The following is a 24,191-nucleotide window of genomic DNA, read 5'->3' as shown; positions in this document are numbered from 1 at the left end:
AACGATCGACCGAATGGGTCACGAGGTTACCCGAGGTGGTGTCGGCAATCAACCATGAAGTCACCCGTCTCACCGGTAAGAAACCGGCAGACGCTATCAAACTAAAATCAATAGTTGCAGAGTCGGCCGCTCCATTGCGTGGGAAGGAGAAACAGATACCGGATAGGGCCTTAGTTAGGTATTTATACCAGCCGGGGGAACACGAGGGTGATAGCCGTAAGCGAGCCACCGATCCTATATGGTCAATCAAAACTTACAACATAGATAAAGTGGATATGAAAGCCGACGAACCTAACTTATACTACTTGAGGGATGGGCCGGGTAGGGGATTTGTAAGAGAAGAATTATTGATCGTACCGTACGGCACAGTGTTACCGCCTGCCAAGTCACGGTAAACGTGATGGCGTGGCTTTGTAGTAGGGGCAATAGTAGCAAGAGCTAAGGGTCCCACCAAAGCCTCATTTAGTAAATGAGGCTTTTTAGAGGGGGTTTTGAAAAGTGTTTTCGGACTATCATTCCCTATACTACTCTTTCTGTAACGTCAGTAGCACGCTGTCATAAACAGGTGTTGCCAGCTGCCTCGCATCATCATGGTCGATGTATTTATGTTGCAGGTAGCTTGTTTCTGACCGGTTCTCCATCTACAGCAACGGAAGGTGGCCTCTTCACCTTAACATGCGGCAACAGAAGTAGTGGTAGTCGTGCTATGAACTGGTATCTGAATGATAATATGGCTTTCAGTACCAATTATGAGCCAGGACAGCATAACAACTGCACGTTGGGGACAACAAGCTCACCTTCACACAAGTACAAGGCAGAACGTATCACAGTCAGCTGTGACTCCCACCAACACAATGTAACTCTCACAATAAACTCTACCGTAGACAGTGGATCTGTGTGGTCTTGTGAGAACAACAGTGTTAGTAACGTAGCACAAGTTACACGAGCAAGGAGTGTCCATTTGATTATAAGTAAGTGTTTATCCTTTGTTTTCACGCTATGCTCCTCATTGTGTATCAGTGGTAGTCACGTAACCTTGATTGCATTCATTATAATGTTCCTACTGCGTCTGATCTCCGTTTCTTCCTATACTTTTCCATCTTGAAGTTTAACCATGGTAAAACCCTGCGCTGTGCACAAAAAAGAGAAGTGAAATGTGGTTGTCGGAGGAATTATGTGAATAATCAACTGTTGATATGTAACTCTAATCATCACCGATTTCGTCAAATGCCACGTGAAGGTAATTTGTTCTCAGTATCTTGTATGGTCCCATGAAAATACAAACCTACATCATGGAACCAAACAGGCTGATTGTGGGCTGGAGCATTTCACCCACTTTTAAGGCAGTGGTTGTGGCAACTTTGTGAGGCTATGTGGTTGTTGTTGACGTGAACATCCCATAAAGAGAAACCTTTGTGATGGGCAAGGTAAATGGGCCTAGTTGCCTGAACACCTATTAAAACTCAAATTATCTATCTATCCAATAAAGAGCTTGCGGGTGATGGCAGTACTTGGGTGCCGGAGTTCCGTAAAAAGATCATTGTCAGTCTTGTCGAGTGAGGGCGTTGTCGTCTTGCAAACTGACGTATGAGAGGTAACAGCCCACTTCTTTACACGCCCTCCACCAAACATATCCACCGTCTGTATGCAGTTTCGAGCACGGCGTAATCACGATGTCTTCTTTCGCAAAACACGCCACTAAATCAAATACGTATCCAACGCTATTGTGGCCAAATTCTTTCCCTGATCTGGGCAACGCAGCTGATCAGCCCGAATGATGGTCACGGTATTTCTGATAACTGTCCCATAGGTTTGTAAAGGTGTTTGGTGATGCGTGCAAAAGCCTGTCTATGGCTGAAGCTGAGTCGAGTGTCTTCCGTCAGCCGGTTCTATTGTTGAAGTTGAGTCACTGTCAGTCTTCAGTGCCCTACAAATGTGACAAACGATTCGTGTTTTCACAGTCTAATAAAACATGTTGAATGTTTTCTTTTGCAGGTTGGTTTGTTTGGTTCGTACATGGTTGTGTTTTCACGTTCCTCTCGTTTTTTCGCTATTTTATGGGTCATAATTTCCGTTGCATGCACACATGTGAAATTCATATTTTCTATTCATCTTTTTGTCCATTCTGTTACTTTTGCGGGTTGTTTTGCTTGGTATTGGCAGAGACATTTGTGCTATCACAACTGTCCTTCACTTTTGAGTTGAACATAACAGTCTGACTTTGTTTGATAGAGGTAATGGCAAAAGAATCTACAAGTACTTCGACATATGAATCGTCAACCTCGACATCAGCATTCGTGACATCTAATACTGATAACAACACACGAGATGGACCAATCAGTATGTTCATGCTTTACTCACAGTTTCTTTTACCTCTCAAAATATTTATTTTAGTGTAACATCTCTACAGTAATGCTGACCGGATCCGACAAACAATACGCATATCATCGCAACACCCAAATGAGGATGAGTTTGCATGCAAATACGATTCCCACGTTTTCCACTGACTTACATCTACTGTTCAGCCTTTCGGATTAGTGGTGATGCAAACCTACATTCCTTGGATCATATATTAACACATAACGTCACGTGAAGTCTGCATGTCAAGCTGTCTTTTATAACACACTATACAGTGTTTTACAACAGCGATAATGAAACATCCACTACACATGACCGCAATCTGTGCATGGTTGAGCTTATGTTCTTTATGTTTGGAAACTAAATCCAACCCCACACCAAACTTTAAATTACAATTTATCAATCATTAATATGTTTGACCTTTCAAGATGTCTACATGTATGTTGCGGTTGGAGGGGGAGGTGCCTTCATCATTGTCTTCATCCTTGGAGCCGTGTGCCTGTTGAGAAGGAAACATGGTCATGGTATATCATTTTATCGTCTGAAATATTCATTCATGAAACACGTTCCCTCATCAATGTCAATGCTACTTTAACTGCTACACATTTTCAGTATTAACTGCATTCTTTCTATTGAAAGTTGTACATGTATGTGTATCTAGTACAAACATTTCCGTCTGTCAAGAAGGCGTCACTGATAAGAATCGACATTTATTCATGAACGTTCGTTTTAAAACTGTACATACACCATGTGTCTTTGTATAATGTATAACGTCTCCTTTAGGACATTCGGTTAAGGAAGAGCATCCAGTCATTAACAGCGGAAACATGTGAGTATTTTAACGTTGTTTTGGAATCCCAGACTCATTGTGGTTGGCAACAACCTAGAATCTGATGGACACAACGTTTCGGAGTATATTCATACACCTGCATCGGGTGAATGACGAATGAGTAAGAACAAACAATGTACTCAGAAATTCGTGTCCCCCCAGATAAAGAAGTTGACATCTACAGACTGTCACCTCCGTCTGTATCACTTCCTCACGCCGTTCAAAGACTTTAAGCAACGTGGACATTTATGTATGGTCTGTTATCAAACAAAGGAACCCGTGAAGGTCCCGGGGTAGAATAGTCCTTCAGTAACCCATGCTTGCCATAAAAGGCGACCATGCTTGTCGTAAGAGGCGACTGACGGGATCGGGTGGTCAGGCTTGCTGACTTGGTTGGCACATGTCATCGGCTCCCAGTTGCGCACATCGATGCTGATGTTGTTGATCACTGGATTGTCTGGTCCAGACTCGACTATTTACAGACCGCCGTCATATAGTTGAAACTAAACTCACTCACTCACTCACTCACTCAAACAAAGGATGAGAAATGTATTATGCTGCTAATAGGCCAAGGTGAACTGGCCCCATGTCCAGTGTCCATATGAGAAAGTTAGTATGAATGATCCGAGCCATAATGGAAGTAAGTGTTAAAAAAATGGAATTGTTGCGTATTTGGTAACGCTATGAAATCAGACAAAACATATGATAATGTTAAATGGCTTAGCTTGATATTCCATCAGCAGACTAGCTACATTGTCTGACAATATGCATACTAATACGTTAAGTGTGCGTTACTGAAAGCGAAACCGTGTGTGAGTGAAGATGGTTATACTAAATTTCAAGATTGTTCAATACAGTTTATCATGATTGACACTCGACAATAGACAATGTTGCCAAAGTACATTCTAGTGTAATTGCTATGGCCATATAATTGATTCATCATGACATAGGCAAGTTACGGAACCCTGTGGATCTACGTATATTTGTTTATTCACCACTTTCCAGCATTATTCTACAATGTCAGTTATTCAACTTTTCCGGGACTATTGTCAAGACAAATCGAAGGTTAATCATCTCAAGGTTAATTGGTATTTGCCCTTTCAGATTTGACTGTTAATGGATGTGCCATAACATCCATATAAAAATCAACATTGAAGCGAAATAATTCTAAACAATGGAAAGTTCGTTTTAGAATATGCATAAAATCTGTCCTAATCTTACTTTCAAAACTACTTGAATAGCATTTGTGAAATTTGATACATCTTTCAGAAACACGGCTTTACAGCTTTACTCAAGTGAAGAGGACGACATTATGGGTGTGCATATTTTATAGATTTTACAAAATAATTAATACCTGTGCATATGTCCTATTATAAGTGGAAAACGCAGCAAAACCAAATGTTGATATACCAATTCTTTTGCACATATTTAACACACACACACACACACACACACACACACACACACACACACACACACACACACACACACACACACACACCACACACACACACACACACACACATTAAAGTGTATATATATATATGCATCGGTCACTTGCACGACACTCGTACAGGTTCCGTTGTATATTGCAGTGGAGAATGACTTGTATGAGAGGTCATCGGATGTGGTCAGTCCAGCTACTCAGGATCTCAGGAAAGCGGACGATACCCAAGTCGAAGGTGTGTGTTCCCTTACCAATATAGGCGCTACTAGGTCCACTAGTAGAATAACATGCCTTCAAAGATCATCATACCTACGCGGTGACACTCCAAACGACCCTCACCGCATCCGGTCACATGCCAGAGGAACCCTTCCGCACTGTGTCAGATCCCAGAACGAGCCCCTCCTTAACATTTCCATCCACAAACGAGCCCTTCCCGATGTTACCTGGTCAGATCCCAAAAGAAACTCTTCCCTGTCCTCTCGCATTCCAAAATGAACTCTCTCCCCTGTCTTCTTCAATCCAAAAGCGAACCCTTCATGTTACCTTGCTACAACCCCAAAACGAACCCTTCCCTATCCTGCTGTCCGAACCCAGAACGAGTCTTTCCGTATCCTGCCAGATATAAACGGGTCACTTCCCACCTGGTTCTAAACCCAAACGATCCCTTCCTACCCTTGTCACACCCAAAACGATCCCCTCCCTCCCGTTTGACATCCTGGAAAGACCCCTTCCTCCAATTGTCACAACCCCAAAATGAACCCTTCCCTCCCTTGTCACACCCCAAAATTAATCAGTGGTAGTGACGGATGTATATTGTTCCTGACAAGGTTATGGAGAACAAAGCAGGGATAGATTCCACCGTTCCTTCACTTTGTTTTCACTTTGTCTTGAGCCCAAATAAGGACATTGCATTCAGTTACCTCATCCAGTATCAAGATAGTTTATAGCATATAATGCCTACGGTCCTTGTACATAGCAAAATAATGACAGGCAAAGCGTTGACAGAACTACTTCCAGTAGTAGTGAAAAACATGACATTATGTAATTAGTTGCCAGAAGAAATCAGATTCTTTCTTAATATGTTAAAACCACAGCTAATATTAGATAGACATATTCGTCTAATGGCAGTAAAAATCTGATGTTTTCCTCTTAGGATATTCTGTGGAATATACTCCAGGGGCATTCTGAAATCGATATATACATCCAATTTATATAGTAGGTGAAATTTGTCTTCCTTACTTGCCGTACAAATCACTCTAGTCCAGTTCACCTGTTCTCACCTGTTATATCGTCTTCATGTTTCTATAGGATACACTGTGAAGGAGAGTCCGCCAGCCATTGGGGATGGAAACGGGTATGTCATTTACCATTTTTGGAAATTCCAGGTTGCATATATATATCTAATGTTACTCAACAGTGATCTGTATATTCCATGCACTGGCAAAAAGTAACCTTGTTTTGGAAGTTACCTGTATGTTTCTGTTGAGAAATAATATATTTGCATATTTCTTTCAGACACCCAACTTTCCAACAGGACTCCAGTGACGACGACATAATGGGTGAGCACATTTCTGTACATTTTTAGACATAATGCATAATTGCGAATATATCACATTTCAAGGGGGAAAACGACACTACTGTTGATATGAAAGATGTTTTTGCGTTGCGTTGTTTTGACACTGAAGACAAATCTGCTTATTGCAGTGGAGAATGACTTGTATGAGAGGTCATCGGATGTGGTCAACCAAAGTACTCACTATCTTGAGAATACAGACGGGGTCTCAGGTTTGCAGACTTAAACTACCATTTCGAAGTTAACTAGTTCCAGAAACGACAACATTTACTTATTTACTAGTCATGCCATCTATTTTGATAAACATACAACCATCTGGTTACGAAAGATTGTTCAACACGTGAAATGGCTTTTACTGGCCTTTGAGCCTGTGTAAAATGTACATAAAAGTTGTGTATGTTGTTTCAGACGGCGAGGCGAACAAGGCGAATAAAACACTACCGGACCCTGCTCCTGTTATCGCCAGTGCTGACACGGGAGATGATCTGCCATAAGAACTGCATAGATTACTCCCTTTATTTAATATTGATTGATATAACTGATTCAAGGAAATGAGTGCTATCTTTAGGTTTCATTTTTTTGTTCGTTGTTCAGCATTTCCCCGTGTTCTGAATAAGGTAACAGTATTAAAGTTCAAAAATGGATTTCTGCCCTTGGAACTTTGACTGGGGAACAGGGGGTTAGTAACACACCAAAGACCCGTCTCCAAAAACAAACGCACACACTGCCACATCCAAAACATTTCTTTTTCCTGGAAAAAATCAAGATTTAAACCTTCCCCGCTTACACAATCCAAACCATATCGTCCCCACTCTGACACAACACAAACCACATCTTCCCTTCTGTACCATAAACCAAACCACATCCTCTCTTCTCTGACACAATCAAAAGCTGACCCTCCCCTCCTCCCCCCCCCCCCCCAAACCACATCCTCCAATTTCAGACACAACACAACACAAACCGCATCTTCCGCTCTCTGACACGACCCACACCACATCTTCCCTTCTCTGACATACCCCAAACCACATCTAATCCTCTCTGACACAACCCAAACTGTTCGTCCCCACTCTGACATAATCCAAACCACATCTTCCCCTCTCTGACACAACTGGAATCACATCTTACCCTCTCTGACACAACCCAAGCCATATACCTTCTTCTCTCCGACACACCACATACGACATCTTACCCTCCCTGACACAACCCATACCACACCACCCCTATGACGCAACCTGAACCCATATCTTTCCCGCTCTGACACAACCCAAATCACATTTTCCCCATTCTGAATCAGTCCGAACCACATCTTCCAAACACAACCCAAACCACACCTTCCTCTTTCTGACACAACCCAAACCACAGCTTCCTCTTTCTGACACAATCCAAACCACATCTTCCTCTCTCTGACACAACCCAAGCCACTGGAACGGAGGCTGGCTGTAAATAAGAAACTCTGGTCATGACGATATGTTGTTGAATTCACTGTATCGAACCTGTCGCCTCATACCTCTTACAAAGCTTCCTTTTTAAAAAACCCGAAAACATTGCTTGGAGTTAACATGTTTTAATACATTGATTATACAGTCGTGGGCAAACACCTGGGAGACATAACTGGATATCAGATTGACATCATGTGACATAGTATACTGAAATCCATAAGAAACGCATCACCAGAATCAAACGTTTAAGCTCAATGATAAATGCAAACAGGGAACTTGTCCCACCTGACGCTGAAATGGTCAGTCAAGATGGAACGACAAGAACCAAAAAAGAAAACAAAAGGAAGAAAGAAATGTCAGATTCGGCCACAGTCACCACAAGCGTCGAGCACAGCCAGACATCTACGACGTCACCACTGCGATACGGTCTGGGGACGGATGATACGTCATCGTTCACGACTGGTAGTGGCTGTCCTGGATTCCGACGTCAAACTGTTCAGTGTGTGCGGACGATGTGGCGATCTTGTATCGTGACACGTGGTTCGCCTGGGGTTGGTAAATCACGTGTTGTGCAAGCTGCAGTTTGTCGTCGGTGCTGTGATAACCTAATGATTTTATCTGTGACAATTTAAAATCCTGGCCACTTGATCTGTAGACAAACCAGCTTCAAGAAACTCAACAGCTCTTTCTCTCTCAACCACAGATAAACGTGGCATTATGCAAAGTGCACAATTTAATGCTGTTAAAAATTACGATGTAAAGTTAGTACATAGGTTGATGTCAGTACGTTGTGGAATCGCCACGCTTTTTTTATGCATTGTCATGTGATTTGCATTTCAGCAAATGGTGCATCGCATGTATCTGTCATAGTCAGATTACGGGGGGATTCAGGATTCGTTTTGATCAATCATAAGAGGGCGATGGTGCAATGAAGTAAGGCTAAATGAAAAAGTGAAATCTGTCTCGGGCACTTTCGCGTCACTTTTACTTGTGCGGGGGGCAATTTTATATTGCCATTTTAAGAAAAATTGACTTTGCAGCGCCCCGATCATCCATTTGTCCCCTATAAGCGTCTGCAAGTACGAGTGTGACTGAATCTACAACTCATAAACGTGTCCTAAACTTTCCAAGCTGAGAGAGAAAAAACTGTGTTCCTCCCTGCTCATTTTGTTTTCTGTCGAAATTTAGAAAAACGTCCTACCGCTCTCATCACCTTTGAAGAAATTTTTAAAATTATTTCTGCAGCCTAATGCACCTTTGTGAAGTAGACAGCATCAAAGATGGTGTGTTTTTGTAGGTGTATCACAAGTACTCGTGTTGTGTATCATACACACGGGTTGTCTGTCACAGACTTGTTCTAGTCTGAGGTGATTGTGTCACTTGCTGGTTTTCTGTACCGGTGACACGCTGTGCATATGACTGCTGTGCTTATCAGGAAGAAGATACAGCCACATGTGGATCCAAACATGACGTAATTATACAGAGCACGGTCTGTGAAACCTGAAAACGATAAGAAAAATATTTATATGATACATGGAGGAAACTGTTCAGAAACAAATATCAGCTCTCTTCAAATGCGTATTACTATCTCCTCTGGTTGTTGTTTCGACATTGTAATGTAGCAGAGAGAGGTTAGGTGGACAGGATATGTATACTGGATACTGTTATGTTGTGTTGATTTGTATCCCATATCCTATAAGTGACTTACCCAGCACAGAGTAGGGAGGGTCCTGCGTGGCTGATGGTGAGGAAGGCGTGGTGTTACCGTAGTCTCTCCCTGAGATGAATCATACAAAGTATACACAAAATCAATTACATATGTTGATAATAATACTGTGATGATAGGTCCTATTCATACATCGCCCTTATACACGTACTTGTGTATACTGAAAGAGCTAACATTATTACCCCGGTTCAACCTCACTGCCGGTGAGGGGCCAGAAGGTCACTTATGATTGTGGAGGTTTCCTGACCCGACTGGATTTTTAGCAGTGGTTACTTTACACACTGGTATTTGGGATTCTACGAACACGGAAGTGAAACTGAGGCACAAGCAATGTAACTGCTTGGGTCGCCAGGATTTCACAGTTTTGTTGGCTGCCGGAAAAAGAAAACATATTTCTTTTTACGTCCTGGTTTGCCTAGTCAGATGAGGCATGCGTATTTGATGAATGTGTTCAACAGTTCCATAACTTTTTTCAAAATATTGATGACTGGATTGTCTGCTTTAGACTCCGCGTATAGCTGGAATATTGCTGAGTGTGGCATAGAAGTAAATTCACTCTCACTTTACAAAGTTGATAAGTGCTGAATCAATTGGTTACAAACGCTAAGAACTCACCTTCTGTAAATGTCTAGTCTACAGTGTGTGTATGGGGAGGGCTATTAAAAATGTTTGTCCCAGTACATGTTTTATATATTACGACATCTAAAAGGGATGGTGGTGATTCATGGCTTGAAAAGAATTGCAGGGTAACCTGATCCTCTTGACATAGGCATATATATCAAATTATGTGTATACATGTTTGTTTGTGTGAGTTCAGGTGTAGATTTACAGTTTAGGTGGTTTTAAAGCATATTAACCTGGGCACCGTTTCACAACGCCATTGTAGTGCTACGAATGTCGTGGCCTTGTGAAACAGGACCCTGCATTCTTATTACCTGGCTTAATTATCACTTAAAAATGTGGGGTAATTATATAGATAGATAATTTGATTTAAGAAAATCCTAAAAGGTAATGCAGAATCGAACTCACTATCCCATGCTCTCTAGTCGTTAACATCGACATCTGCTCGATCAAAGAACAGCAAGAGTTATCCCCCCTGGAAACTCAAGCTCAAAATGGACGTCTGCGCGTTCCGATATACAATAGCTCCAAGGGAATGACGTTGAGATGAGACTATTCAGGTCAGTGATTATGCTTTGTTCATTTTTGCGTGTTTTCTGTCCCCAGCAAACCATCCTTGTAGTTAGAGGAAAGTACATTGACGCAAAGGCGTCGCTCTGCGACGGTTGCATGCCATTGTATCCACATTCGTGGGTCATTGCTTATTGACTGATAGAATCTATCTTTTCCAATCTAGTGTGTCTTTCAGGCTTGAATATTTGCAGATCAACATCATGTATCTTGAATGTTTGGTTCTACAGGGTTCACACGGGCTTACAAAAACCTGAAATTGTACTCTAAAAGTCCTTTTTAATCCGATTTAGGTCTTTATTGTCAATGATTTACCCCCAGGTATTCCATAGTCCAGTATATAGTAGCAGAACCTGTCAAGTATTGAGTTTACATGAATCTAATACATCATACACATTTCTGGCAAATATCTCCATCAAATCTTTCCCAGTGCAGCGTTGTTGCTAAGAGTTTTTTTATTTTATCTGTAATGGTCGGCCCCACGTTTGACCAGCCATGTGTGTATTTAATTATTATGTGTTGCATGTAGATCTTTAGTGTTTCTGTATTTCCTTAAATTACTTTTTGGTTCTTGAAAAAAACAAACTAGAAGGCCTTAGATTCGATGGCTGATATTCTGCACTAACCGTTATATAAATACAACAGCAAACAAAAACAAAAACATCATTATATACTGCAGAATATGACAATACCATATTTTCAGTCCCTTTAGCAATGTTAGCAATGGTAGCAGAAAAAAGAGACACCTATGACCTATAATATATGCCACAGATGATCACTGGAATGTGTGTAAATAATACTGTAATATTGTCAAAGATGCCCTAATCACAGATACATGTTATTGGTTCATTGCTTTTGTAATCAACACACATCAGTCTGAGAAATAATGTAATAAGTAAAGAGTGTATCGCAAATATCATTTGGCTGTTGATGCAGGGAGTCTGTTTTAGTAAGGTGAATAACCCTTATTTTAGTTTGCTGACATTTATTCTAAAATTAAAGTAATGTTACTAATGAAACATGTTTCTCCCAAATAATACTATTATGCACACACAGAGGAAATTATACAATTTGAGAACTTGGAAGTTTTACTGTGCATAGTGGATATACCCATTTCAGATATATTTTACATTCCATTGAAAAACAGACACACAAACAAGCGATATATGTTTCATTTTGGGAATATTGAGGTCAATTTTATTCTTCAGTATTTTATTCAACAGTCGTTCTTTTGACCCATATTTTACTCACGTTTGCTAGGTGACTTAGTACACTTAAAAGGCATTATCCCACTTTTTAATGGATGTATGAAATATTTTGTTCAAAATTATCTTAATAGCAGCAGACCTAATCCATAAAATCTGATTCTGTTTAAGAGTTTGAAATGTGACGCACATCATCGGCTAGTGTGGGTGAGTGAGTGAGTGATTGATAGAGATTTAGTAGCAGAACCTGTCAAGTATTGATTTTACATGAATCTAATACATCATACACATTTCTGGCAAATATCTCCATCAAATCTTTCCCAGTGCAGCGTTGTTGCTAAGAGTTTTTGGGTTTTTTTTATCTGTAATGGTCGGCCCCACGTTTGACCAGCCATGTGTGCATTTAATTATTATGTGTTGCATGTAGATCTTTAGTGTTTCTGTATTTCCTTAAATTACTTTTTGGTTCTTGAAAAAAACAAACTAGAAGGCCTTAGATTCGATGGCTGATATTCTGCACTAACCGTTATATAAATACAACAGCAAACAAAAACAAAAACATCATTATATACTGCAGAATATGACAATACCATATTTTCAGTCCCTTTAGCAATGTTAGCAATGGTAGCAGAAAAAAGAGACACCTATGACCTATAATATATGCCACAGATGATCACTGGAATGTGTGTAAATAATACTGTAATATTGTCAAAGATGCCCTAATCACAGATACATGTTATTGGTTCATTGCTTTTGTAATCAACACACATCAGTCTGAGAAATAATGTAATAAGTAAAGAGTGTATCGCAAATATCATTTGGCTGTTGATGCAGGGAGTCTGTTTTAGTAAGGTGAATAACCCTTTTTTTAGTTTGCTGACATTTATTCTAAAATTAAAGTAATGTTACTAATGAAACATGTTTCTCCCAAATAATACTATTATGCACACACAGAGGAAATTATACAATTTGAGAACTTGGAAGTTTTACTGTGCATAGTGGATATACCCATTTCAGATATATTTTACATTCCATTGAAAAACAGACACACAAACAAGCGATATATGTTTCATTTTGGGAATATTGAGGTCAATTTTATTCTTCAGTATTTTATTCAACAGTCGTTATTTTGACCCATATTTTACTCACGTTTGCTAGGTGACTTAGTACACTTAAAAGGCATTATCCCACTTTTTAATGGATGTATGAAATATTTTGTTCAAAATTATCTTAATAGCAGCAGACCTAATCCATAAAATCTGATTCTGTTTAAGAGTTTGAAATGTGACGCACATCATTGGCTAGTGTGGGTGAGTGAGTGAGTGATTGATAGAGATTTTATACTGTTTTAGCAATATTTCAGCAATACCACAGAGGGGCCTCCATAAATGCGCCTCACACATTGCACCCATGTGGGGAATCGAACCTGGGTCTTCTGTGTGACAAGCAATGATTTAACCACTAGGCTACCCCACCACCCCAGCAGCTAAAGGAATCCTTCAGACACTTAAGTATAATAAGGTCATATCTGATGACATCAAAATAATGATGTAGTAATGAAAATATTATAAAATCCCTCACCGATTCACTGAATTCAGATTCAAACAAGTGAAATATGATGTAAGACCATATTACTTCTAAATATTGTATAAATTGTATATTTTATTATCGTTTCCCATAGGTTACAATATATGTCAGTAGTGACCACTGACTTCAGATCTCGCACAGCCTAAAGGACATAAAAATACCTGTTATATTAAGCATGATGAGGACATGGGTGTCTCTTTTTCTGCTAACATTGCTAACCATGTCTGAAGTGATTGAAAATGAGAATATATTACTGTCATCTTCCGCAGCCTACAAATGATGTATACTTAATACCAATCAAACATCCTCTCCATCGGTGATCCCTTATGGAAGAAATAACACGTCTCACCTTTATTTCTTGAGAAAAACTTAAATTTTTACAATGATTTACTCAAATCAGTTTGACAGTTTGAAATGGCTGAATATTTAGCTCAGATGCATTTTTAAAATAAAAAGCCCAAACAACTCAAGGAATGTATCCATCAACCTCAAATTGTCTACTATGTTTGAGTTTAATATCAATTTGAGTTCATTCTGGAAAATGTATTTTTTCCGTTTTCTCAAATTTGTGTTAAAACTCAAGACTGTCAAAACTGAGACTTAAGTTTGTTTTGAGAAATCAGGACCTGATGTTATGTTATATGTTTTAACATTCATATATTTTCCCTCAATTATTCTTAATGAAAAAAGTAATAAACATATACTCGATATGCACTCTCTTTTGGTATTACACTTAACAGATACACTAGAATTTTATATGTATTTTCTTTTGATACCCATTAAGCTGTCAACAATTGGCACTTCAATTTGTGTGTTGATCTTATTCTCACTTGATTCAAGGGAGACAATTCTAAATGTGATATTGGTAAAGCATGCCCAGAGAAAAAAGCAGATAGAACATGCCATTCTGTTGAAGTGAGTGAGTGAGTGAGTGAGTTTAGTTTCATGCCGCACTCAGCAGTATTCCAGCTATATGTCGGCGGTCTGTAAATAATCGAGTCGGGACCAGACAATCCAGTGTCCAAAAACATGAGCATCGATCTGCGCAATTGGGAACCCATGCTAGCCATAAACGCCGAATGTGCTTGTTTCGTAGGAGGCGACTAACAGAGTCGGGTGGTCAGGCTAACTGACTTGGCAAATGCCATCGGTTCCCCACTGCGCAGGTCGATGCTCACACTGTTGATCACTGGATTGTCTGGTCCAGACTCCATTGTATACAGACCGCCGCCATATAAATGAAATATTGCTGAGTGCGGTGTAAAACTAAAACTCACTCACTCACTGTATCTATATATGTGTGGATGGGTGGTGGTGTGGGGGTGGGGGTGGTGGTTGATTAGGGGTTGGGGGTGGGGAGGGTGTATGTATGTATGTATGTATGTATGTATGTATGTATGTATGTATGTATGTATGTATGTATGTATGTATGTATGTATGTATGTATGTATGTATGTATATATGTATTGAAACGTATGACTGGATATATCACTGGCCCGGTTTGCACTTTATTCACGATGCAAGCTGCTACTTGATGAAGATGTGCTGCTAATAGCTAGGTAGGTTTATTAAGCTTTCGGGGAGTGGTGTGGTGTGAGGCTCGTTCAAAAGCGCAGTGAACAGCATTCCCGTGATATCTTGGTGTTGCAGCTTGATGTCAGAGTAGCAACTCGATGCTGACAAATCTGGACACCTAATCGTTCTGTCCTGGAATTCAAACCCTAACTATAGTAGCGTACATATTCTGTGAATGTTGAACTTTGAAGTAGTTGTTTTTAGAAAATAAATAGACATGGTAGTGTTATTTGAAGTGAGTGGCATCTGCTCTGTCATGTCTGTTTCCATCCCATCATCCACAATTGTTTATGTCCATGCAGAAAAGAAGTGTGATTATAGTTTACTCACCAAATGTTGATTTAGCTGTGACAGTGTGGAGAGCTAAGCATGACAACAGCATCAGAAGTGTGCCCATGTTAAAAGGCGAGGATTTCAGGAAGCTTTGTTGAGTTGGACTCTGACCAGGGGAAGAGATCCGGAAATGATGTTAAGTCACAACTATCTTATAAATACTCGGTCACCTCGAAGTATTCGTGTAGATGCAGATTGACTAAATGTTGGTTTTTGAATAATAAGGAAACACGTTTGGAATTTAGTGTAACTTTCTAACAAAAAAGTCTAACAAAGTTTTGAAATGATAAACTTTATATCAGGAAAAAATTCCGTGGAGATAACATTACACTTCCGTACGCACAATGAAAGCTTGATATGTTTGCCCCAAACCAACATGTGACTGTGTGATTCCTATCATGTAACACAAGAGTAATACTGACAGGATCTATGATGCGATATGTTTGTACCGGTGTATTTATAGAAGTGTAAATATGTGTCATTGTTACGGGTCTTCATGTGAGCAGTGTCATGCATCTGTGTTGACCATAGGCTGATTGTAAACATCGGCTTACCGTTGGGTGACGGCCCGTACTAATGATGTAGAATAAAAATAATTAAGAGGCTTTTAAAATGAATCTTTAGTAATAAAGAAGAGAGAGTTGATGGTTTGCCTGGGATGATTTCAAGTTATATATTTTCCATGGATTCGTTACAGATGCGTATAGCTGTCATCTTAGCAGTGAAAAACAAAAGCGTGTATACCTAACATTACGTTACAAAGAGACATGGTTTGTGGGACAAAGTTGACGGACGAACACTGTATAGTGACATGGTGTATGGTTTTGGATGGTGTATTTACAGTGCATGGGTTTCTATCATCATACATGATCACCCCGGTCTCCCAGATCTCGATGGAACACATTTTGACGTACGTTAGACAACTGCCAAGGGTGGGGCATACGTTTCGTCGCTATATAGCCAGTATTGTGTATGTGCTACCACCAGATGGTAAAATCAGTCATTTCCTTGAAATGACAAAAACTTTCACCATTTCGGGATGATCTTTTCATGGTCCTGTCTATTTATGAGTCTTTCTCTGCTTATATGATTGAACATATGATTGTTTGTTCATTCATCCGTTTAGGCAGTGGTATTTTCCCGTGTGTTGCCACTTTACGCTGAAATACATATTCGTCTTTGCATAGGAAACAGGTGTGCCAGGTCAGAAGATAGGTATGGTTGATGACGCTCATTTAAATTTACAATCCTGCTTTAGATTTCATAGGCGGATCCAGAGATGGGGAGGGGGTGTTTGCTGTTGCAATGTTATTAAATGACGATTGAAACTGGTGGAAATGTGCGAACAGATGAGTGATACCAACAATCGGATAAAGTCGCTCCTTTCCGATCATCGGATAGATCCATGTTCAAGAAATGACACGTTGAATAAATTTGTATAACTCTATCCACAAGAGCCGTCAAAGACGCACACAAGCGCACATGCACACACAGACAAGTTCAAGATATTACATTTCACTGATGATGTCCCGACTTTGACCCAGCGGTACCTGGGATCCAAAGTGTATGGTGAACTTTTCTATATATATTCATGGAAACAAAGGAACACATGGAATAACAAGCAATAACATTGCAAAAGGTGCAGACCCGTGAAGGTAGAATAGGTTTTACGCAACCCATATTTGCCACAAAAGGCGACCATGCTTGTCGTAAGAGTCGATCGGATCGGATGGTCAGGTTAGCTTATTTGATCGGCCACATTACATTGTCTTCCATTTGGGTAGATCAATTCTCAAGCTGTTGGTCACAGTATTGTCTGGTCCAGGCTCGATCCAAAACAGACCACCGAAATCTAGCTGTAGTGCGGTGTTAAAACACCCGACAAGGCTTTAAAGGCAGTCAAGTCCCATGTTTGATACAACCACAACAGACACAACGCGCGCGCGCGCGCGCACGCACGCACACACACACACACACCATTCCCTCCGGGATGATGTTACTATTACTAAACGCGGCGTAAAAACACAATCAGTCCACTGTATCTATGAGATGTCACTCGGGCGTTATGCTGCAACATAATGTCTGTTAATGTTATACATATTTTACAAATGTAATGCATCGCCCTGTCGCATAGTCCACTTAAAACTATGGAACTAGGAATCAGAAGCCCTTTGCACGACTTGACTAAATCAACAGCAGAAATTCTCCAGTTCGTGACGCAGATCATGCTTTTTATTGTGTATACGGCGTTTCCGAGTCAATTCTTGCTCCGTCTCTGTGTGAACCAGATAAAGAGGCAGAATATACTACAGACACGACAAAATTATGACAGTGTGCTGATATCGAGGACAGGATGCATAGTTATCTACACATGGCATATCGCCGTTACTAGTCACTGTCTCCAGTTTTCTTGACCAAAACATCTTTCTGTAACTTCATCAGATTTTTATGAAAGGAAACATAACAATAATTATCATAACTTGATTTCCAATTAAAGGTTATAGTATTACAAATTCTTTAACGTTTTCTGGCTTTATGTGATATCCGCGTCCATTCGTGTGGTAAACACTTGAAATAAGAATCTATACAATCGGAAACATTATACATCTATACATTGTAGACCCTGCTAGCTTTAATGAAACAGCGTATGACACAATTACACGAGTCTACTTTGATGATGTTGAATACTGACTTGTTGACCCCGAACTCTCAACAAGGTAAGTCAACTGGATCGAGAAGTATGAACTCGTCACATTCATATCAGTGTTCACGAATAGTGTCTGACCCTCTGACGAATCTGGCAGATTCGCCAGTGGTCAGATAGAAATCACCAACCCGCCAGCCCCAGTGTCTGACTGAATATTTCACAATGTGTTTGTGCGAAGTTGTTATTTGCGGCACGTGACACTTGTTTGCTGTTTAGAACTCTTATGTTTGTTATCCTATAATGTTAACAATTTCAGTGCCAACTATATGAAATGTTGAATCTGAAGTGTTTGTTTAACTTTATTCTGTGGGTCCTGTGACTTTTCAATGGGTCACATAGACATCTGAAACGTACAGGACCCAATGTCCTGTTACTTTGAAACACCATCGTGGACACTGCGGAGGAGATATTAAGTTCTAAGTAGGAGTTAGTGTGTCCTACGAAGATGATAGTAAGTCCTACGAAGGAGATATCATGTCATACGCAAGAGATATTATGTCCTACGTATGAGGTATTACGTATACTACTTGGGAGATATTAAGTACTACGTACCAGATACTATGTCCTACGTAGGAGATACTAAGTTCTACGTAGGAGATATTATGACCTACGTAGGAGATATTAAGTAAAAGATATTGCGACGAAAAACATTTCCCCATTGCTCTACTACGCTTCCGTAATTATCCGATACTCTGTGCAATCCGACATTTTTCCCGTCCCAGTGAGTGTCGGATTGAAGAGAGTCCACTGTACATCAATTCTTCAACTCAGTGCGAGAATACCTCTTTCCTGGGTTTTACATACAGTTTTAATTGAGGTAACTCAATTATACTGAGGTATGGAATTTTCTAAGGATGTTTGCGAAATTGCCATACATCTTAACCATGGCTGGTTTACAGCGAGTGGAGTAGGTGACGCCGCATCGGAGTACATCACATCCTCTGGCATTAACCATGCAGACTATGATGCCAGATTTGCTTTCCACATGTAGAATCCCCGAATGATCAACAACTTTGAAGGCTTTCACAGCAGACTCAACTGAACCCTGCCTCATAACCACTGATACACGGGCAGATTTATCGTATTTATCGCAGATTTATTTATTCAGTAGATAGAGATCGCAGATGGAGTCAAATTTTCTTGTTCGTTTATGCTGTAAACATTTTGTTTCGCCTTGGCCCAGTGCTTATAGTGCTTTGTCTTATTTGCCATACACAAGTATGGTCCATTCCATTCTAAACCCTCAAGGTAATAGGAAGGAGATTAGGTGTGTAGTCATCTATGAAGTTTGCATAAGGGTGTGTAACTAGTGGGAGGATACGGTATACTCTGTTTTAATCAAGAAACAATGATGAACTGTGGTTGAGGTATCTCCGTGGCTTAACACTATTATCAGTTTGTAAGAGTACAAGAAACACCAAACACACCCCCACCCATCCACACTTGAAGGATAAAACCCCATGCATTTGACTGATATACCAATCAACATTAGCAACCGAACACATGTTGTCTATAGACATTGAGTAATCTGTGGAACGATACGGATCAAGATCAAGTTATTTTTCAGTACTTTCCCACATTGCTTATTCCCAAGGAAAAACCCTAAAAAAGAGCATTAATGGAAAGATCGATATTTACCTGTGTATGGTGGTATCTATAACATTACATGTGGCTTTTAAGGGAAGACCTCAAACTGAATCTAGTTTGAGTTTTGAAAGGAAACACACAACTGTGTACATGTTTGTCTTCTACATACATTCAGCATTATCGATGTAACTGTCAACCCTTTTTCGGAAGGTGTTCGTATATATCTCCTCATAAATGTTAAAGATCATCAAAGATGTACTAGACTTGATTTTAGATTTGTCTTTTCTTGTTTTTCTTTGTTAGGGCAGAGTGCAGGATGAGGCTGCTCCCTTCACTGACACATGCCCTTTTGATAGCTTTCGTGATACAAGTGGGAGGTAACGTGTCAATCTTCTGTTTTATCTACAGTCATTTCATGAGTAATAACGAATGTATTCATCCAAAACTGAAAACAATAACATGCTTGTTGGGCACCGACTTTTCGAAAGTGAAGACGGAGGTAGGATTTGTCTGTTATTACTGCAAACACAAATGAAGCGATTATTTCAATACAATTCTCAAGTATATACAATCAAGTCTGCTTCATATCCTACGGGATCGGAATGCCTGGAAAATGCTTCCTAAAGTGATGCATCATTTGTAGTGCGACTGCAGCCTTCAAGTAGCACTGTCTAAAAAAAAGTTATTTATAACTTTCAAGGGAGTCTAGCTTCAGAAATCTGTTCAGTGATATCAGTTTAGCTCTGTTAAGTGATATCAGTTTATATGCATTGGTAGTGAGTTAAACATTATAGAAACAATTGTGAGTACATTATACGCCTAGGAGTAGTCGACGTTGCTGAGTACAGTTACGCAGTGCTACAGACGACCCCATCACAGACCCTCGTGTCATTGCGAGGATTAAAGATTTTTTTTAAAATATATGATATGAAAGTTTTGAGAATACCACCAACTGAAACGTTTCACAATACAATATATGTAGACGTGGCCGGACACTTCAGTGTACCCGACCTGCTTTGCTGATCGCTTTGCTACATTGCATGCAATCGATTAAGACTTCATCTTCAAGCCGGGAGTTCATCTGAAAATTTTTATCTTTAACAATCCTTTAATCATAGTAGTGATACGAGAGATTTTGGACCCCATCTAGGAAAAGGTCGATCAGCTTCTGATGAAACACGTTTTACTGAAGATGAAGCGTTATCAAACCGATCATCTCTCGAAAGTGGTGTTATTCCAGCTGTCTTAACAACCACCACAATCAGAAGGTGATCTTGCCTTTGAAATGTATATCACATTTAATAGTGCAACTGCTGCAGTTAAGCATGTAGATCTGTTGACTGTGTTATACGGAGGGATGAACATGTTTTTTGAAACGTGACCCAATTAATTTGATGAGTGAGATTAGTGAGATTTTTATCCCTCTCACGTGAGTAAGCTTAGTTTTACGCTGCTCTCAGCAATATTCCACCTATGTGACGGAGGTCTGTAAATAGTCGAGTCTGGACCAGACAATCCAGTGATCAACAGCATGAGCATCAATTTGCACAAATGGGAACCGATGACATGTGTCAACCAAGTCATCGAGTCTGACCACCCAACCTATCGCGTTATTCGCCTCTTACGAGAAGCATAGTCCCCCATTTGTGGTAAGCATGGGTTGATGAAGACCTATTCTACCTGGATTTGGCTGATACATGTCACTGTATTCCAGTTGCATAGATTGATGGTCATGTTGCCTGGTCCAGACTCGATTATGTACAGACCGCCTCCATAAAGCTGAAGCATTGTTGAGTGCTGCGTTAAAAACAAACCAAACTGCACATTTAAGGTAGTTGCATCATTATATAACACCACATCGTTAGATATCCTCTTCATTATCATATGAACTGAAGTATATACATCATGTTAATTAGACTCATATTGAGACATCGTTGTAACTATATTCAATACACAGTCATGGCCAGTACCCTTGCCTTAAGCGTTGAAATATTCACAGACGCATCAGAAACAAGTACATCCTGCCCGAGCGCTGCCTGTATCGGTCAGCCTGTCAACATCACTTGTGACATCACGGGAGAATACGAGTCTATTGGGTGGTCCCGACCAGATAATTTAGAAGTTGTCACCTGCCTGCGGAACAGTGGTAAATGCTACATAAACTCTCCGAATTATGAGACAGTTTTGGTTTCTGACAAAAAACACATACTTCGCATCAAGAAGTTTTCGACGCGTGATTCAGGTACCTGGAACTGTCGTGATGGTACGAATCCTCTCAAGAAAACCTGTCACGTGACTGCACATGGTAAGCTCAGCTGTAACATATCACTGATTTTTTTGTTTTTTATACAAATGAATATACTTGAAACAGCATACCAGTGAAATAATTGTGGGAGAAGTAATATATATTTGACAGAGATATTATTCATATGAACTTGCTAAATGTCGTTCTTAAAATGCATTTGTAGATGACATGTTTTGTGGATAACAACTTTCATTCTTTTTAGAACGTTTCATAGCTTGACGATAAGCCTTTTCCTTGATGAAGATGCAATAATTAGCTCTAAAACGTCGTATAAAAAATAAAAATAAATTGTTATCCATAGAACGTATGATATTCACGCTGTATGTACATGTCATGCAACATAGGATTTTGTGTCGAAACGAGCACATATCAACAGCATAATGAACTATGGTGTAAGGTATTACCCTTACAATACACACTGTACTTGATGGGATACTAGGCTGAGGCAGTTGGATAGTCTCACAAAGAATGAATTATGTCTTGATCTCTCTGATACTGACTTGTTTGTCTCCTGCCCTCAGTTTGTGGTGTTTCATCGTATGACTGAGTGCAAGATTCATCAGGGGCTTCTGGTATAGGACCATGTGCCTTGTACCTTGTACTTCAGTATAGATATGACGAATGATTTTAAAACGTGTTTCGTGGCATCTTACAGATACATGTGAAATATTACTGAACCGTTGAAAGTGTGATGTATTTTTCAGAGGACCTGAGTGATGTAGCATCAAGACTGCACGTTAATTGTGTACCCCTTAGGAATGAGACGTTCCGTGTTTTGGATGTATGTATGGGGTTGAGCGCTGATCCAAGAGTTAATGTCACGGTGAGGCAATCCTTGACTTGTATTTGTAACTCTAGCAAAGGCCAATACTGACGAGCATGTGATAAATGTCACATCCTGTGTAGAGTTTGATTGTATGATTGAAGTGTTCATGTTAAATACTGTATTCCAGTCCAGATGTTTTTGGCACGACCAAGGGCCACAGCTCTGGAAAGCAAATTGTATCAGCATTGTTATTTGTGTTATTGCAAGTTTGTTATTGCATGAGTGGGTGCGTCTATCCCTGTTCACTTACTTACTCAATAGAAAACGGAAATTGCAAAATTGAACAATGTTGAGTCGGGACAACAGAGTGTCAGTTATGTTTTTCTTTTTCTTCAGTTGAAACTCTCGAGTGGTGAAGGGACATATGATGGGTTGACAGGCGATGTTGAAGCCCCACTTCATGGTGCAGCCCATGAAGTCAATACAACATGTAGTGTTGTTGGTCCTGGAACAAACTGCCTCGAAGTCTCCCAACAACAACGGACAGCTGTGTGTTCACGCCCAGGTAATGAGGTTATAACTAGTGTGGCTAGTGTATTTCCCCTTGTCATGCAAGTGTGCTTTTGTGCCTGTGGATAATGTCTAATCAGTTAGAGAGTTTGAGCTCAAGTTAGCTGACATACTGTAGGATACAAATATGCTAGAGATACTTTAAACGGTGTGAGACGGAGAGTGGTTGTATGGGCTTTTAACGAATTACTGCATGACTAGTAGACAGTAGTATCAGACGAAGTTGCTAAATGAAAAGACTTATGTATGGAACCTGGATAGTAATGTTATTATATTTAATAATAATACTGTCAAGCGTTTCAAGTCGTGGGTCAACTCATACTTTTTATATTCAAACAAAAAATCTTTAATCCTCACAGTGACATGAGGGCCTGTGGACCCCATCTGGTAAATGGTTGAACAGTGTCTGATACGATGAAACAGTTTTTACTGAAGGTGAATTGTTATCAAACCGGTGATCTTTGGAAAGTAATGTTATTCCAATTTCCATCAGAACCGCCAGCTTTGGAAGGTGATCTTGCCTTGGAAATGTATACCACATTTAACAAGTGCGACTGCTGCAGTTAAGTATGTAGATCTGTTGACTGTTGTATACAGCAAGGTTGAACAGGTGACCCACTTTGGAGAGTGTGATTAGTGAGATTTTACTTCCTCTCACGTGACCTCACAGTGAGTGTGTTAGTGAGCTGAGTTTTACACCGCGCTCAGCAATATTCCACCTATGTGACGGCGGTCTGTAAATAGTCGAGTCTGGACCAGATAATCCAGTGATCAATAGCATGGGCATCAATTTGCACAAATGGAAACCGATGACATGTGTCAACCAAGTCATCGAGTCTGACCACCCGATCATGCTAGTCGCCTCTTACGAGAAGCATAGTCCCCTTTTATGGTAAGCATGGGTTGCTGAAGGCCTGTTCTACCAGGATTTGGCTGATACATATCATTGTATTCCAGTTGCATAGACTGATGGTCATGTTGCCTGGTCCAGAG

The 24,191-nt window shown here is 40.1% G+C and overlaps 3 protein-coding genes across 3 annotated transcripts in view; all 3 read left to right on the top strand.

Annotated features, from left to right (window-relative positions):
* The window catches only part of LOC137292078 (uncharacterized), a 365,314-nt gene that overhangs the window by 130,328 nt on the left and 210,795 nt on the right, over positions 1 to 24,191 (top strand). The window lies entirely within an intron of this gene.
* On the top strand, positions 2,793 to 6,851 carry LOC137279427 (uncharacterized). Its single transcript, XM_067811812.1, has 8 exons — positions 2,793 to 2,882; positions 3,142 to 3,187; positions 4,457 to 4,503; positions 4,783 to 4,869; positions 5,943 to 5,988; positions 6,150 to 6,193; positions 6,339 to 6,419; positions 6,616 to 6,851. Exons 1-8 carry the CDS (start codon positions 2,795 to 2,797, stop codon positions 6,699 to 6,701), a joined length of 525 nt encoding a protein of 174 aa, XP_067667913.1. The 5' UTR covers positions 2,793 to 2,794; the 3' UTR covers positions 6,702 to 6,851.
* Positions 18,416 to 24,163, top strand: LOC137258279 (uncharacterized). The gene is made up of 6 exons (XM_067795909.1): positions 18,416 to 18,421; positions 19,832 to 19,934; positions 21,557 to 21,862; positions 22,567 to 22,685; positions 23,025 to 23,193; positions 24,156 to 24,163. The coding sequence occupies exons 1-6, from the start codon at positions 18,416 to 18,418 to the stop codon at positions 24,161 to 24,163; spliced, it is 711 nt and encodes a 236-aa protein (XP_067652010.1).

Source organism: Haliotis asinina, chromosome 1, assembly GCF_037392515.1.
Source record: "Haliotis asinina isolate JCU_RB_2024 chromosome 1, JCU_Hal_asi_v2, whole genome shotgun sequence".
Taxonomy (NCBI): domain Eukaryota; kingdom Metazoa; phylum Mollusca; class Gastropoda; order Lepetellida; family Haliotidae; genus Haliotis; species Haliotis asinina.
The sequence above is the reverse complement of the archived record's forward strand: the minus strand, read 5'-3'. Positions and strand labels throughout refer to the sequence as shown.